The sequence below is a fragment of the Oratosquilla oratoria genome, chromosome 38, assembly GCF_046742065.1.
Source record: "Oratosquilla oratoria isolate Oo_2021 chromosome 38, ASM4674206v1, whole genome shotgun sequence".
Taxonomy (NCBI): Eukaryota; Metazoa; Arthropoda; class Malacostraca; order Stomatopoda; family Squillidae; genus Oratosquilla; species Oratosquilla oratoria.
In genome coordinates, this window is record NC_134814.1 from 925,001 (window position 1) to 940,000 (window position 15,000).

At 42.7% G+C, this 15,000-nt stretch overlaps 1 protein-coding gene across 9 annotated transcripts in view; it reads left to right on the forward strand.

The window, feature by feature from the left end:
* LOC143019926 (uncharacterized) overlaps nucleotides 1–15,000 on the forward strand; it is a 148,519-nt gene that overhangs the window by 94,362 nt on the left and 39,157 nt on the right. For all 9 annotated transcript variants that reach the window (XM_076175906.1, XM_076175909.1, XM_076175907.1 and 6 more), the window contains 5 exons: nucleotides 1,793–1,883; nucleotides 2,429–2,644; nucleotides 7,575–7,716; nucleotides 8,713–8,912; nucleotides 11,479–11,631. In XM_076175906.1, coding sequence (XP_076032021.1) covers nucleotides 1,793–1,883; nucleotides 2,429–2,644; nucleotides 7,575–7,716; nucleotides 8,713–8,912; nucleotides 11,479–11,631 — 802 coding nt within the window. The remainder of the gene's footprint in view (nucleotides 1–1,792; nucleotides 1,884–2,428; nucleotides 2,645–7,574; nucleotides 7,717–8,712; nucleotides 8,913–11,478; nucleotides 11,632–15,000) is intronic.

Genomic DNA, 15,000 nt, shown 5'->3' on the forward strand with positions numbered 1-15,000 from the left:
CCTATCTAGATTAATCATTTGAAGGCCTTATATCCTGGTCGTCGTATATTCTAGCTGTCGTCAGGTGATTTTATTCAATTGAGAAACCTCCCTTCCGCCACCAGTACCACCACAGTGGAAAGAGTAAAGGTGACACTTGATCTTGATGGATTAATTAAGTGGTTCCTCTAAAACAGTGGCCTTCAGTGTCTGTTGTTGTTGTTATTGTGTTTATAATTCAAGGAGGAAATGCTAAAGTTCACAAAGACGATAAGTGGAATAAGAAGGATAGAAAAAAAATGTGAGGTAGCGAATGAAGAGGTAAGAGTAATAGTGGGAGAAAAGGAGCGATCATATGAAGAATTGCTGCAAAGAAGAAATTGGGAAGCATATGAGAGGTACGGAATAAAGAGGGTGGAGGCAAACGGTGAGGGAAGTAAAGAAAAGAGTGGATATAAGGTGTGGTAGGTATCTGGCAGATGAATTTGAAAATAATGAAAAATATATGTTTTGAAAGGAAGTGAAAAGAGAAGGGAAGGTGAGTCGGGTACAGGAAAGAAAGTACAGGTGGTATGCAGATGGACAGATGCTAATGAAAAGGGGGTGATGAGGGAAAGATGGATAGAATATTTCAAGTTATTGAATATTGAGGAGGATAGCGATACTTTGATTGTGACAGTGGGAAACATTAATAGTAATAACAGAAATAAAAACTGGGTTGTCTGACGAAGGAAAGAGTAGTTATATTGGAATGGATGTTGAGATTGTTTAATGTGTGCCTAAAGGAAGGAAATTATCGGTGGACCAGAGATGTGCATACATAGGTCCACTATACAAGGTTAAAGGGAACAAGTAATAATGTGGTAGTTTTAGTAGGATCCATCTGTTACGTGTAGTTGGTAAAGTATATGAGATATTAATCGAGAGAGGAGTGGGAACAGATGGAGCAATAAAAGAATAAGAGGGTGCGTAGATCAAGTTTTTGTAGTAAGATGTGCGAGAAGCTTTTGTCAAAGGGTAAGGATGTCTTATGGAGTTGTGCTTTTGAATGGATGAAGAATATAGGGATATTCTTCTTGTTTGTTCCATAAATTTCTCGGTTGGGTGACGGGGTCGCTGTGCAATGAAATGGTGTGCGTAAATTAGCTCTAGATGTGGGGTCATGTTGTGGAAGTGCTGTGTCTTGCAGCATTGCCTCTGACCCGAACAGTGTAAGGAGGACAAGGATAGTCCCACATCCACAAGGTCCTAAGATGGGAAGTACAACGAATGGGCTTCGATGGTGTGATACAGGTGTAGGGTGGGTCTATGCTTACAAAAGGGAAAAGACTTTTTGGTATATCCATTTTTTTTCAACTACGTTCTCACCAATGGATGTCTACAACAACGAAATAAATCGAGGAGGTACCAAAATCTATTTCAATTATTTCCTAAACAAATATATATAACACTCCCAGCAAATATAAAGACTTTATACTATGCATTTTATACCGGTCATGGCATGAGGGATAGTAGCAGGGGGGGTGGGGGATGGGAAGGAGGAGGCTGAGGGAAGAGGGAGGGGGTGGGGGGGAGAGAATGCTTCCAGTACTGGCACCTGAATTCGGTGCCAGTCTACATTTTTCTTAATTCCAGTAAAACAAAGTTATACAAATAAGTAGAATCCCTATGGAACCCTTGGATTTCTTACAAGGACATCCCCACCCCACACACACCCACGCACAACCACCACCGCAGATTGGGAACATACTACTCTTAGCTAAACAGATTTTTATAGTGCATGAGCTTTGCTCACTATTCTTTTGGTTTTCAGAACTACCCCCACCCTTTCCCCCCCGAAATGTGGATGTCAAGACCGACGAGGACATGAGAACGTACTACGACCTCAGCAAGGAGATCGGAAGGTGAGTACTGCATGTAATGAGCTCACGCCAGGAGGCACTAAACTGCAGTCAAAGGCCTCATTTTTGCCCTATATGCTTGTTCTTTTGAGGGAAGTGATAGCCACTGATAACAGTTGGAATTGAACTCAGTCCTTTGCACACCACTGGGTCGAAATTAAAACTGAACTTCCCAGTTTGATAACCCTTTGGACAAGCACCCCTTCTGAATAACTAGCCTCGCTCCATTTTTTTTTTCTTCTTCTTCTTCTTCTTGGGCCTCTTCTTCTGTTCTTTCTTTTTACCTTTAGTATGATTTCAGGCTCTGTCATACTACTTTATTCATCTGTGGGAATCTTTACGTTTCAGTGGTTTTCACTTAGGGTGCAGCGGCACCCCTGCTGAACGATCTCTGGGCTCACTCAGTGGCTCTGGAAGGATTCTTCGGGGCTGCGAGTCTAGAGCAAGGGAGATCCGGAGGCAATGCATTAATTTGTTCAATTCAATTTATGGAGGTTTGGGGTCAAGAAGAGGCTAAAATGCCCTACACTCTGTTTTCTTTTTTTCAGGGGACGGTTTGGCACAGTGTTTCTCTGCAACGAGAAGCGGACTAGCTTGAAGTTTGCCGCGAAATTTGTCAACACCAAGAGGAATCAGGATCGCCAGAATGTCGAGCGGGAGATCGAGATTATGCAGACGCTCAATGCCGAGCGACCCCACCCACGCCTCATCCAACTCTATGACGCCTTTGACATCGGCAAGGAGATGTGTCTCATTTTGGAAATGTACGTCATGTGGTCGTCAAAATGTTTTTCAGAAATATATTTAGCATAAAGAGGGAAACGTTCGATATCGGCAAGGTAATAAAGTGTTTTTTCTATAGAATTACAAATTCTTTGTAAAAGTTATATCTCTCAATATCAAGAAGACGTGTCTCAATTTGGAAATGCCCGTGGCATCGTATCAAAAAACATTTTCGTCAACAAGAGATTCATTTTACATTTAGAGGAAAAAAATATACTTTATTTGATTACGTTATATATGATTATGTTATACCAGTGTGTGTGTGTGTGTGTGTGTGTGTGTGTGTGTGTGTGTGTGTGTGTGTGTGTGTGTGTGTGTGTGTGTGTGTGTGTGTGTGTGTGCGTGTGTGTTAGTGTGTGTGTGTGTGTGTGTGTGTGTGTGTGTGTGTGTGTGTGTGTGTGTGTGTGTGTGTATGTGTGTGTGTGTGTGTGTGTGTGTGTGTGTGTGTGTGTGTATGTGTGTGTGTGTGTGTGTGTGTGTGTGTGTGTATGTGTGTGTGTTTGTGTGTGTGAATGCGTGTGTGTGCGTGCGTGTGTGTGTGTGTGTGTGTGTGTGTGTGTGTGTGTAATAATAATAATAATAATAATAATTATAGGTTTATTGAGATAGCAGTGATACACTGACAATAATACAATTGGGCACTTTTATGAGTAATATAGTAATTATTAGAGTGATATGCTTAGTCTAAAATTTATGATGAGTTTATTGTGCGGACAATGGATGGAATGGCACTGTTCTTGTATCGGTCAGTTCTCGGCGCTCTGATGGGCTTGATTTTGTTTGAATGCCGAGTTGCATGGCGGGTGGGTGTGGTGGGAGGTGGGAGGAAGTGACGGTGACGTGGGTGTAGCATTAGGTCCTGTCCAAACTTATTCAGTGCCTCACTGTGTTTGTCGGACAATCTTGGCAAGCTGAGGGTGGTGAGGGCGTGTTCGTATCCCTCATACTGATTACCCAAGATAATTCTGCACGCTCTTTTTTGTACTTTCTCTAATTTGCTCCTCTGTGTGATGTTAAGTGATGATGACCAGGCTGGGGAGGCGTACATGAGGGTGGGGAGTACGAAGGTGGTGTAGACTCCCTTTAGATCTGGTGATGGGGTACCAAGGGACTTCAATCTGCGCAGCATGAAGAGTTTGTAAGAGGCTGTCCTGATGATGTTGTTGATGTGCTGGTTCCAGTTAAGGTGGTCGTCTATTGTGATGCCTAGTAGCTTGGCGGACTGGACCACTTGAAGGGAATGGGTTCCTAATGACAGTTGAGGTGGTGCCACCGCCTGTTTGGATGTACAAACATGCATGACCACGGTCTTGTTGTGGTTAACTGTCACATTCCTGCTCTCAGTCCACGTTTTGAGGTTGTCTAGGATGTTTTGTAGTGGAAAAAAGTCAGGCTGCCTGGTGTTGATGGGAATGCCAACTGTACAGTCATCGACGTATTTCCATCTATGTTGGGTGTCCATTAATGCGTCATTTATGAGGATGAGGAAGCACAGTGGTCCCATCTTGGTCCCTTGAGGGACCCCACATGTTAGAGGGTGGAGGGAGGATGTCGTTCCCTGGTACCTCACTACCTGTTGACGTCCGGTCAGGAAGTCGGCTAGCCATGCTACCAAGTGTGGTTGGATCCCCAGTTGTATGGCTTTGGAGATGATAATGTTATGGTCAACAAGGTCAAACGCTTTCTTGAAGTCAATAAAGGTCAAGGCTAGAGAAGTATTGCGCTTGTCTAAGTGGCTGTGCAAGAAGTCCAGAAGATTAACAAGATAGTGAGTTGTGGAGGAGGATTTCATGTTGCCATACTGTTTTATATCGATTTGATCTTTAATTTTGTTGTATACTGAGTTAAAAACAAAACCCTCACATATAAGGCTTGGGATTGGGGTGATAGCAATAGGTCTAAGGTCGCTTAGTGACTGTGGGTTCGGACATTTGGGGATGGGAGTGATATATGAAATTTTCCAATCACTGGGGCAGGAGTTTTGACTCAGTGAAGCATTAATTATGGAGGAAAGTGGGAGGGCAAGTTCTGGGGCAAATTCTTTGTAGATTTTGATAGGTAGATCAGAAGGTGTTGTAGATCTGTTATACTTTAATTTACTTAGTTTAGTGGCAACGTCAGCTTTCTGGACAGGGGCAGGGGGTGAGGGAGAGGGGAGGTAGGCAGGTAGGCCGGAGAAGTTAAGGGGGGGTAAGGTCTGGCAGATAGAGGCGAAGTGAGTGTTAATCTCTTGAGCAGCTAAGTCAGGTGGTAAGTGTGAAGCGCAGGGCAGGTGAGAGGCTTGATTATTTTGTAGCCCGCAGAGAGCTTTGATCTTACTAAACCACTGACTGTTATGTTGTGTTTTGAGGTGTTCTATTTTATTAGGGTAGTACGAAGACTTTGCAATACTTATCTCCTTGATGACTTTATTTCTGAGGGATCTGAAGAGGGGTCGATCAGTGTAATATGCCTTGTTGCGTTGTTTAATTAGACGCTTAATACGGGGGGTCATCCAGGGGGCGTCTGATCGGTTCACGGAGAAGTCCTTGACCGGGAAAAAAAAGTGGAAAGCTTCAGTAGTGGTTGTTGAGTAGTTTTTCCACTTGGTTTCCACGTCCTCGGCTTCCAGAACCTCCGTCCAGGGATACTCCACTATCCACCTCCCAAACTCCCTCATGGCCGAGTCAGGCATGGGGCGGTGGTGTCGAGTGACCTTAGTTCTACGGATGGCATTGCTGGGTGCTGGCGACCACTGGATGGTGATGTGGGTACTCCTGCCGATGGGGGGGAGATGTCTGGGAGGGGAGTACTGTTGAGCCATGTCGGTCATGATAAGGTCGAGAGTAGTTTTCTTGTGGGTGGGGAAGTTCACCACCTGAGTAAGACTTAATTGATGTAGAATCTCACTTGTGTCTAGCCGATTAAAGTCCCCACAAATGACCAGCTTTGCAGCAGGGTATTTCAATCGTAGGGAGTCAGCGGTCTCAATAATGTGATCGGAAAGGAGAGCGGCGGTGTGTGCACGTGGAGGATGATAGACCACACACATAATAATGGACGCGGTGTGGCGGGGGTGAAGGCGGGGGTTAATCCTCACCCACAGAACCTCAACTCCCTCGGGAATATCAACCCTGAGGTGTGAAGGGTTGAGGTCCGCACGACAGAACAATGCTACACCACCACCAACACGGTTCACTCTGAGGTGGTGAAATAGTACAAAGTTTTCAATATTACACATTTCAGGCACAATTTGCCACGCTTCAGTAATTGCCATCATGTCACATCCTGTAGAATGTACTGTTTCGATCACTTCCTCCATTTTGTTGGTTAAGGAGGTAACGTTAGACAGCAGGAGGGAGGGTAGGCTGTACCAAACGCGTGGCACTTCACTGTGAATGCGAGATCTCGGCTTAACCTTTTTTCTGTTTTTTGCACTTGTTGTGGTTGTAATCACAGGCACTATTCGTGTAATTTTTCTACCACCTCGTCGGCCACGACTTCGGAAGAGTTTCATGTCTTTCAGGCGCTGAATCACTGAACTCGGAGGATAACCACACCCTCGTTTTAACGCGTAAAGTTCACTGGGTCGGTATCTCTGACGAGGGGGGTTGTATGGCAATACTGGTCCGCACATTGTTACCGCGTATAAACTAGGAGAAAAATAAATACCAGGAGAAGGGTCAACAAGCTGACCCAGGCAGCTACAGTGTGTGTGTGTGTGTGTGTGTGTGTGTGTGTGTGTGTGTGTGTGTGTGTGTGTGTGTGTGTGTGTGTGTGTGTGTGTGTGTGTGCGTGTGTGTGTGTGTGTGTGTGTGAATGCGTGTGTGTGTGTGTGTGTGTGTGTGTGTGTGTGTGTGTGTGTGTGTGTGTGTGTGTGTGTGTGTGTGTGTGTGTGTGTGTGTGTGTGTGTGTGTGTGTGTGTGTGTGTGTGTGTGTGTGCGTGCGTGTGTGTAAAACAATGATAAACTAAACCCATCTGTAAAAATGAAAAATGACAGGACCGTATTGGAATATGTCTTCTTTGCAAGAGTGTTATCACACTTTTATTATATTTTGATATATTTTTCCAGTTCCACATCCAGTAAGAATCTACTTAGTTTTATTCAGATTGCTTGGATTCATTCGGTTTGTTTATTCAGTCTAGTTTGCCCTGGACTTAATTTTTTTTTTTCTCTTTTTTTTTCTTTTTTTTTTTTGTCTAGTGCACTGCAACTATTTTTCCATTGTTATTTCACATAAATCATATTTACACGTGGTTTATATTCGACTTTTTCTTAATCCCGTGCAATGGCTGTTATTTTTCTACTGGTGACTTTAACGTCTTTTACTTTCAGATGTTTCTCTACAGTTCTTTATGTTTAAATGATTAATTTTTATTAATTACATAAAGAGAAACCTCAGTCAACAAAATTTGCTGTAAATTATAAATATTATTCATAATTTAATTTGTATAGATTAATTGGTATTATTATACAATTGACTCGACATTTTTTATCGTTCTCAGATTAAAATTAATTTTCACATTATCAGTCGACTTCAAGATAAGGCTCCTCTATTTACTCATGAATTACAGGATAGAGATTTGTCCTATCTTTCTTTTTTTTTTATTAATCCACAAAAATAGCTTTTCAATTCTACAGGGCTTACCCACGTGTTCTGCGTCGACTGGGGTCTTAACTTCTTCGTTTCTGTGACGCCCCAAGTACAAATGGGTTGCTATCGATCGTGCTGCCAAGCCTAGAACCTTGCTCTTCTTATACTGAATCCCACAATGAATATGAATCATTGTAAAGCTAATTTCAACCAATATTGCATTGCCACTTGCTTATCCACTAGGTCTAGTCTTGCATTTCATGTCATAGCTTTGGGTATTGATCTTCGTCATATATTTTGAAATGTTGTTGTTTTATATGTGCTACTTCTCTATAGAGTAGACGGAGGCGAGCTCTTCGAACGCGTCATTGTGGATGACTTCGTGCTGACAGAGAGAGCATGTGCCATCTTCATCCGACAGATCTGTGAAGGAGTCGAGTTCATTCATTCTAAAAACATCCTCCATCTTGACATGAAGGTTTGTATTGAAGTTCTCTGTACTCTTAGTACTCATAAGAAAAATGTCCCCTATCAAACAAATCATTTCATTAGTTTGTGTTACTGTTATGCAAAGAAGGGAGGGTTGGGGATAAGGGGGGAGTAGGGTGTGTTTCTGTGTGAATGATATTTTGATGCAGCCCGAAGGGATTTCTCTCCGTCTTCTCTTTTTCTGCATGAGGGGACGGAGAGGGGGGGGGGGTCACCGAAAAAGTGAAGCGGCCTGACTGTGGATGTACTGTGTCTTGCTGCATTGCGTTTTACCCAGGGCAGTTGGCGGATGCAGAGATGACCCGTTATCCATGAGGAGCTGAGATGGGAGGGGGTGGAAAGGGTGATGGCTGGGAGGGAAATGTTTGCTGTACGTTTTAATTACCTGATCTGAGACATCACCTCTTCATTAATTCATTAAAATGTCTTGAGTTCACACTTTGGTACCCTATTTTTACGTCTTCCCTATCTAAAAACCAGACCATGATTAATTTTCCTTGAATCAAAAACTACTAGAAATGTCACGAATCCATGCGTTCTGTTTCTAGATACCTGCGTATGATTAATTCTAATGCATGTCCTTCATCTATATTTTGTTCCCATTCCTTCGACTTCTCCATCAGCCAACTATACATAAGAACATAAGAATGAAGGAGACTGCAAGAGACCATAAGGCCTACTAAAAAATACTTAAATTATTATTAGTTCACACTTTGTTTTCATACTTCCAAGTCTCCCCAACTCTTAAATTCAACCTTTTATTATTTCCCAATAACTAGGGATAACGTAAAATGACACGAGTTTACATTTTGGTACCTATATAGCTCTCATGCCCAACAGATCCACGCATTAAACCATGAATGATTATCAACTTAGCTACCGTTCCAAATTTTATTTCCATTGCTCTAGAAAGTAGATATTTTTTCATTGGTTTGAATAGAATCCGTTGAACGTTGACATGTGTATTCCCTTTTTTCACTAACAGCCAGAGAATATTCTGTGCGTCTCGAGGGAAGGCAACAGAGTCAAGATCTGCGACTTCGGCCTGGCGCGCAAGTACGACCCACGCAAGAAGCTCCAGGTCCTCTTCGGGACGCCAGAGTTTGTGGCACCAGAAGTCGTCAACTTCGAGCCCATCAGCTTTGGCACCGACATGTGGAGCATTGGCGTCATATGTTACGTCCTGTAAGCTCTGCTATGTATTGTTATATTATTATCAACCTTCCCTTGTGATAACATCAACCAAAATAGAATTCGTGGTGGGTGTCGCCTAACCAAAGAGTTCAAAGGCAATAAACCGACAATTTATGTTTCGCAAGTCCATTTTTCCGCAAGTCCACCATGTCATACCTCAAAGGTCTCAGTTACTGTGTTTCTTCCTCATTCATACTATAACAACAACGAATAATATAAATAAAAAAACTAAAACAAGAAATACGAACAATAGCATTGGATATATTGTAAACGATGGATAATAGCGGGTGTAGCGTTGCTATTCACCTATTTGATTTATAGTTCACATCCCTATGATGACGTACTACAATGTTTACAAGCTAAAATTCGCAGTTTGTGGTTGTCGCTGGTCTGGTTTAGCGTGTGAATCATTTGTGAATTGAGCAAATATTAATCATTATTCAACTTTGTTATATACATGTGATGAATGAGCGATATAAAGAAATGGCGCTAATATTTGTTTTTCTGTAGAGCCCGTAACCACCTGATGGCGTAGTGGTCCCAGCATACATCGCGTGAGTTGTTGCCGTTCGTGATTGACGCTTGTACTGTTACTGCAAAAATCACTGATGAATTAAAAGAATATTCATCATTATTAGGTGTGATTTGCGCTTGGAATACTTAAGAGTGTTCTATTCTTCATAAGTGATGACAGATTACCTATCGTTGTGAAAATGTCAGTTGAATGTGGTGACAAAACGTTTGTTCAACAAATCTGTGTAGTTCGGTAATTCGGTCGAAGTAAGAAATAAATTGACATGAATTTTCAGGGTGAGCACCCATATGTCTGCGTGTGTGTGTGTGTGTGTGTGTGTGTGTGTGTGTGTACGTGTGTGTGTGCGCGCGCACGCGACAAAAGAACGCTCTCCGCACATACGATTTGCCCTATGGTTAACACTGCCTAAGGCACTGTTCACACTAGTGGTTTGAACCGCGCTGAAACAGCGGCGGTACCGTATAGTCAAAGAAAAACTAAGCTGTTGTGTGTGAAGACCTCCATTGACTCGCATTGTAATACAATAGCGCGGTTCAAACAATTCTGCCAAATCAGCATTAATACTCTTATGTCCCATCAATGTGCTATTTGATTGTTTTTAAGTACATATTCTGTATATAGTAAAGGAAGGTGGGATCAACTGTAGAATTTCCACCCCCGCGCGCGTGCTGATCTGTGGGGATCCCGGGTGCTCCGCTGTCACTCAGGTCATGATAACGTTTTGCGTTACCCAACCTAACCTAGCCTAACAAACCTAACCTAACCTAACTCTCAGGTCATAGCTTTTTTATTATCTAACCTAACCTAACCTAATCCAAACAAAGATTAACCTTTTGAGCGTCGTTAGGTTAGGTTAGGTTAGGTAATAAAAACGTTATCGTGAACTGAGTGACGGTGTGTGCCTGAGTGACAGAGGAGCACCCCGGATCCCCACAGATGAGCACGCGCGCGGGGGTGGAAATTCTACAGTTGATCCGGAAGGTGTATGTCACAAAGAGTATCGCTTTTTAGGATTATAACAGAGATCTGAATAAGTTTTATGACACGTGGCTTTTTTCCCCATGTTGCCACGCCGAGGTGTTACTGGCCGACAGATGACAGTGACGATCCGATATTTGGATGTCAAATTGGCAGTGTCGCTTTCGTGGGGGAATTCCCGCATTTGCCCCACCCTGAACGGACTCCTTTAAAGCGCAAGGAGTGTCATTTCCTCCATCTTGTTGATCACTGAAATTGATGGATAACTGCAACATCGTTTCAATTGGTGTGCTTCACTGGCTCGGTGTCGGTACAATGATGGACTGTGCATTAACACTGCATTATGTCATTGCACTAAAAGTAGGTTGTGCCTTAAGTATAACATTGCGAGGTCAACAGGATGACCTCACAATGTTATAAAGCGATTTGTCACACCGAAGGCAGAAGGTTACGGACAAACGTCCGTTCGACACCGCTGCCTGACTCTGTGTGTGTGTGTGTGTGTGTGTGTGTGTGTGTGTGTGTGTGTGTGTGTGTGTGTGTGTGTGTGTGTGTGTGTGTGTGTGTGTGTGTGTGAATGTGTGTGTGTATGTGTGTGTGTGTGTGTGTGAGTGTGTGTTTTCACCTTGGTCTTTTTGGATCACGTGCTGGACTCGTGATCGACAGCTATTTCCCTCCGGAAGAGAACTCAGAGCTCGTATGACCGATCCATGGGTAATGCTGTGACCTTACATGCACACACACACCCAACTCCCCGCCCACGAGAGTTGGAGTAACGACTCGAAGCGCAGCGATACTGAAATTATTTCAGCCCTGGGCAGGATTCGAACCCGGACTGCCGTAGTGACAGTCGGGGACTCTACCAACCGCGCCACCGAGTGTGTGTGTGTGTGTGTGTGTGTGTGTGTGTGTGTGTGTGTGTGTGTGTGTGTGTGTGTGTGTGCGTGCGCTCGCGCGCGAGTGATCATTCGCCTTTACATATGTGTTTTCACGATACAGATTCCACTTTTTTAATGTAATATAGCACTGAAATTTACCTTACAGATTATCGGGCCTATCACCATTTATGGGTCATAATTACGTGGAAACGATGACTAATGTGACACACAACAAATATGATTTCGACGATGACGTCTTCGACGATGTTTCCGATGAAGCAAAAGACTTCATAGAAAAGCTTCTGGTACTGGATAAGAGGTAAGGATAAGGCCAAGTCTTCAAGTGTTGAAAGATATATAACTATATATAACTATATCCATTTCTTTTTTCTTACTATTGGTGATAATTAGACACAAGCATGAATATGATAATAATAATAACGAGGTCCTAAGCTGAGTCCATATTCGTCACGTTCGTCCTCTTTTATCGGACTAAGAGGACAAGTAGCAGTCATCCGGTTCCTGCTGAGTTCTAACGTGGTTCAATGTTGTGTCAATTGCATTCGAGAGACTTTTTTGTTGAGTTCTGTTTCATCACTTCATAGATGTATCTTTGCTCACGCCTCCCCCCCCCTTCTAATGTGTGCTCTCCACTGGCATCAGCAGGTTTCCTTTCGTTCCAATCTTCCCCCCCCCCAGGACTCTCCACAGTGGCACTTTATCCACTCTAGACAAGGTATAGGCATACCTTGTCCAGGTCCTTAAATGCCACGTATAGAACTTTTTCACCGTCCATCTGCTTCGACATTCTTTTGTTTCAGGATGAAACCAGGTCCCTTCGTCATCTAAATCCCCTTTTGTTGTTGCGCCCCTTGATCCCTTTTGGCCTTCATTTTTTTCCAGGTCTTTATTCATCCATCCATATACCTCTACTGGATATAGGAAGCTGATTCCTCAGTCGTTATCTTATTTTGTTTCATTCAATTTTATGCTATTTTATTTCATTTTATTCTGTTTTTTCTGCTTCATTATATTCTATTTTATTCTTTTTCATTTTTGTCTATCCATTTCCATCTATTTGCTTATTTGTCTATTTACTTATATATATATATATATATATATATGTATATATATATATATATATGTATATATATATGTATATATATATATATATATATACATATATATACACATGTATATATATATGTATATATATATATATATATATATATATATATATATATATATATATTGATTAATCAATTTCGCCATCGCGAAACTTTGGTCCGGGGTCCCTGAGAAAGCGAATCCACCGCGCTCCCTTTTGTACTATCACTGAACATTTGAAGAAAAAAAAATAAAAAATAAATAAATAAAAAAAGGCCGGAGCCAGTTTTATGATGCTTAGTGATGGGACCTGGGATAAACGAAGGACATCGGACGGCAGATGGCAGTCACTTTTATCCCGAAGTATTAGATCATACACGCATACGCATACACACACGCACACACAAATACACGCGCGCACACAGACACACGCAGGCACACGTACGCACGCACACGTACGCACGCACACACACACATATGCACACACATACGCACACACAAATACACGCATACACACACGCGCGCACACAAATACACGCACACACACAAATACACGCACACAAATACACGCTTACACACACAAACACACACACAAACACACACAAGCACACGCACACACAAACACACGCACACACAAATACACGCACACACACGCACACACACACACACACATGCACGCACACACACGCACACACACACACGCACACACACACACACAAATACACGCACACACACACACACATACACACACACACACACACACACACACGGATTGGTAAGGCACTGGCCACACAAGCCGGAGAACCGGGGTTCGATTCCCCGGCCGGGCGGAGACAAGTTGGGTTTGTCTCCTTTCACGTGTAGCCCCTGTTCACCTAGCAGCGAGTAGGTACGGGACGTTAGTCAAGGAGTTGTGACCTTGCATTCCCGGTGTGTGGAGTGAGTGGTCTCAGACCTACCCAGAGATCTGCTAATAATGAGCTCTGAGCTCACTGCCGTAGGGTGGTGTCTGGCTGTCTCGAAAAGAGGCTGCAGCAGATCCGAGGTGAGGTGAATACACACATATGCACGCACACACATACACACCAGGGAAAAAAAGTACTTTCTTTTCCAGAGCCATTTTTCATTTTTTCTTAAATTTCACCAGAGCCATTTTTTTTATTACCAGAGCCATTTTTTATACCTCCAGAGCCATGTATACATAATTATCAAATGTTCATATTTATACTTAGATATATTTACTTTCAATTACTAACCAAATATTTGATTCTATTTTGTTTTCTCATGAATACGCGAACGAGGTTATAAATGGGGTTTCCCAATTTCCCTCCTAGGCTTCGAGTGAGTTTGCCTATGTACAGTGTACGTATGCATTCGGTGATGTGGTATTGGGTATGGTGCATTGTACATGTAGTCAGCATGTTGATTGGGCAGCTAGCTGCATGCAACCAATGAACTTCCCTGCATACAGGTACCATGCAATTCGCAACTAGCGACATTATGTAGCACGATAGTCGTGTAGAGTCTAGTCAACATGTACTAGTATACGCGCGCATGCAGCTGATACGAAGCTAGGCTTGGTAAGCCATTGAACTCGAGCAGCCATACCGCGTACACATACGTACGTACATCAAAAAGATAAAGATGATTCATGCGTTGCGTTTATGATATCCATTGATAATTAATGCAATGATTGATCACGGGTAAGTTGTGTTTGCTCTGATCCTTTCATCAATAGTAATGGGATTCAGCGATTGCCAAATGATGGATAATGCATGAAAAACATTGAATCTTGCCGCGGGAGCGATTTTTTTTTTTTTTTTTTTTTTGGGGGGGGGGGAATCGCTCCCGCTATTGGATTTGCGAGAGCGACATTGGAACTTTCCCGAGCGAAATCGCTCGTCGCTCCCGTATATTTTTTTCGCTGATACACACCAACTTCTTGCCCAAAGGAGTGGGTAACAGCTTGCAGTTTTGTAATGCATCATCAATCTTTGGACGGGGACCGAAATCGAGGGTAGTACCACAACACCAACAAAAGTGTGTGTGTGTGTGTGTGTGTGTGTGTGTGTGTGTGTGTGTGTGTGTGTGTGTGTGTGTGTGTGTGTGTGTGTGTGTGTGTGTGTGTGTGCGTGTGTTCACCCCATAGAATATTGACTGTATATTTTATCCAACTAGTAATTTAGGAATTTTAGTGATACCCTTACGAACCGGAGTCACGTTGTGTTCTTTTAAGATTGGAGACTTAATCTTCTTTCAAATGTTGAGTTATTCTTAACGCCTGTTAACCCTCCTTTCTGTTATCCTCTTAGAATGTCTCTTTATCTTCCCTTCACATTAACATGTAAATTAATATGTATTCAATGCGTGTCGTCAGAGGCGTACTAGAGAGAGTAAGACGTGATGAAGGCTAGTAACTTTACCTCTCGAGAAGTATTTTGCTGAAAGACATGAGGAGGGCTTGAGGGTAATAGGGGTAGGCTCGATGTGGTACACTTCGGTAGCCCGCCCACATTCGTAAAGATCCTCGATGCTGAAAATGGGCTCTAAATATACGTGGATGTAACAATATGTATATGAA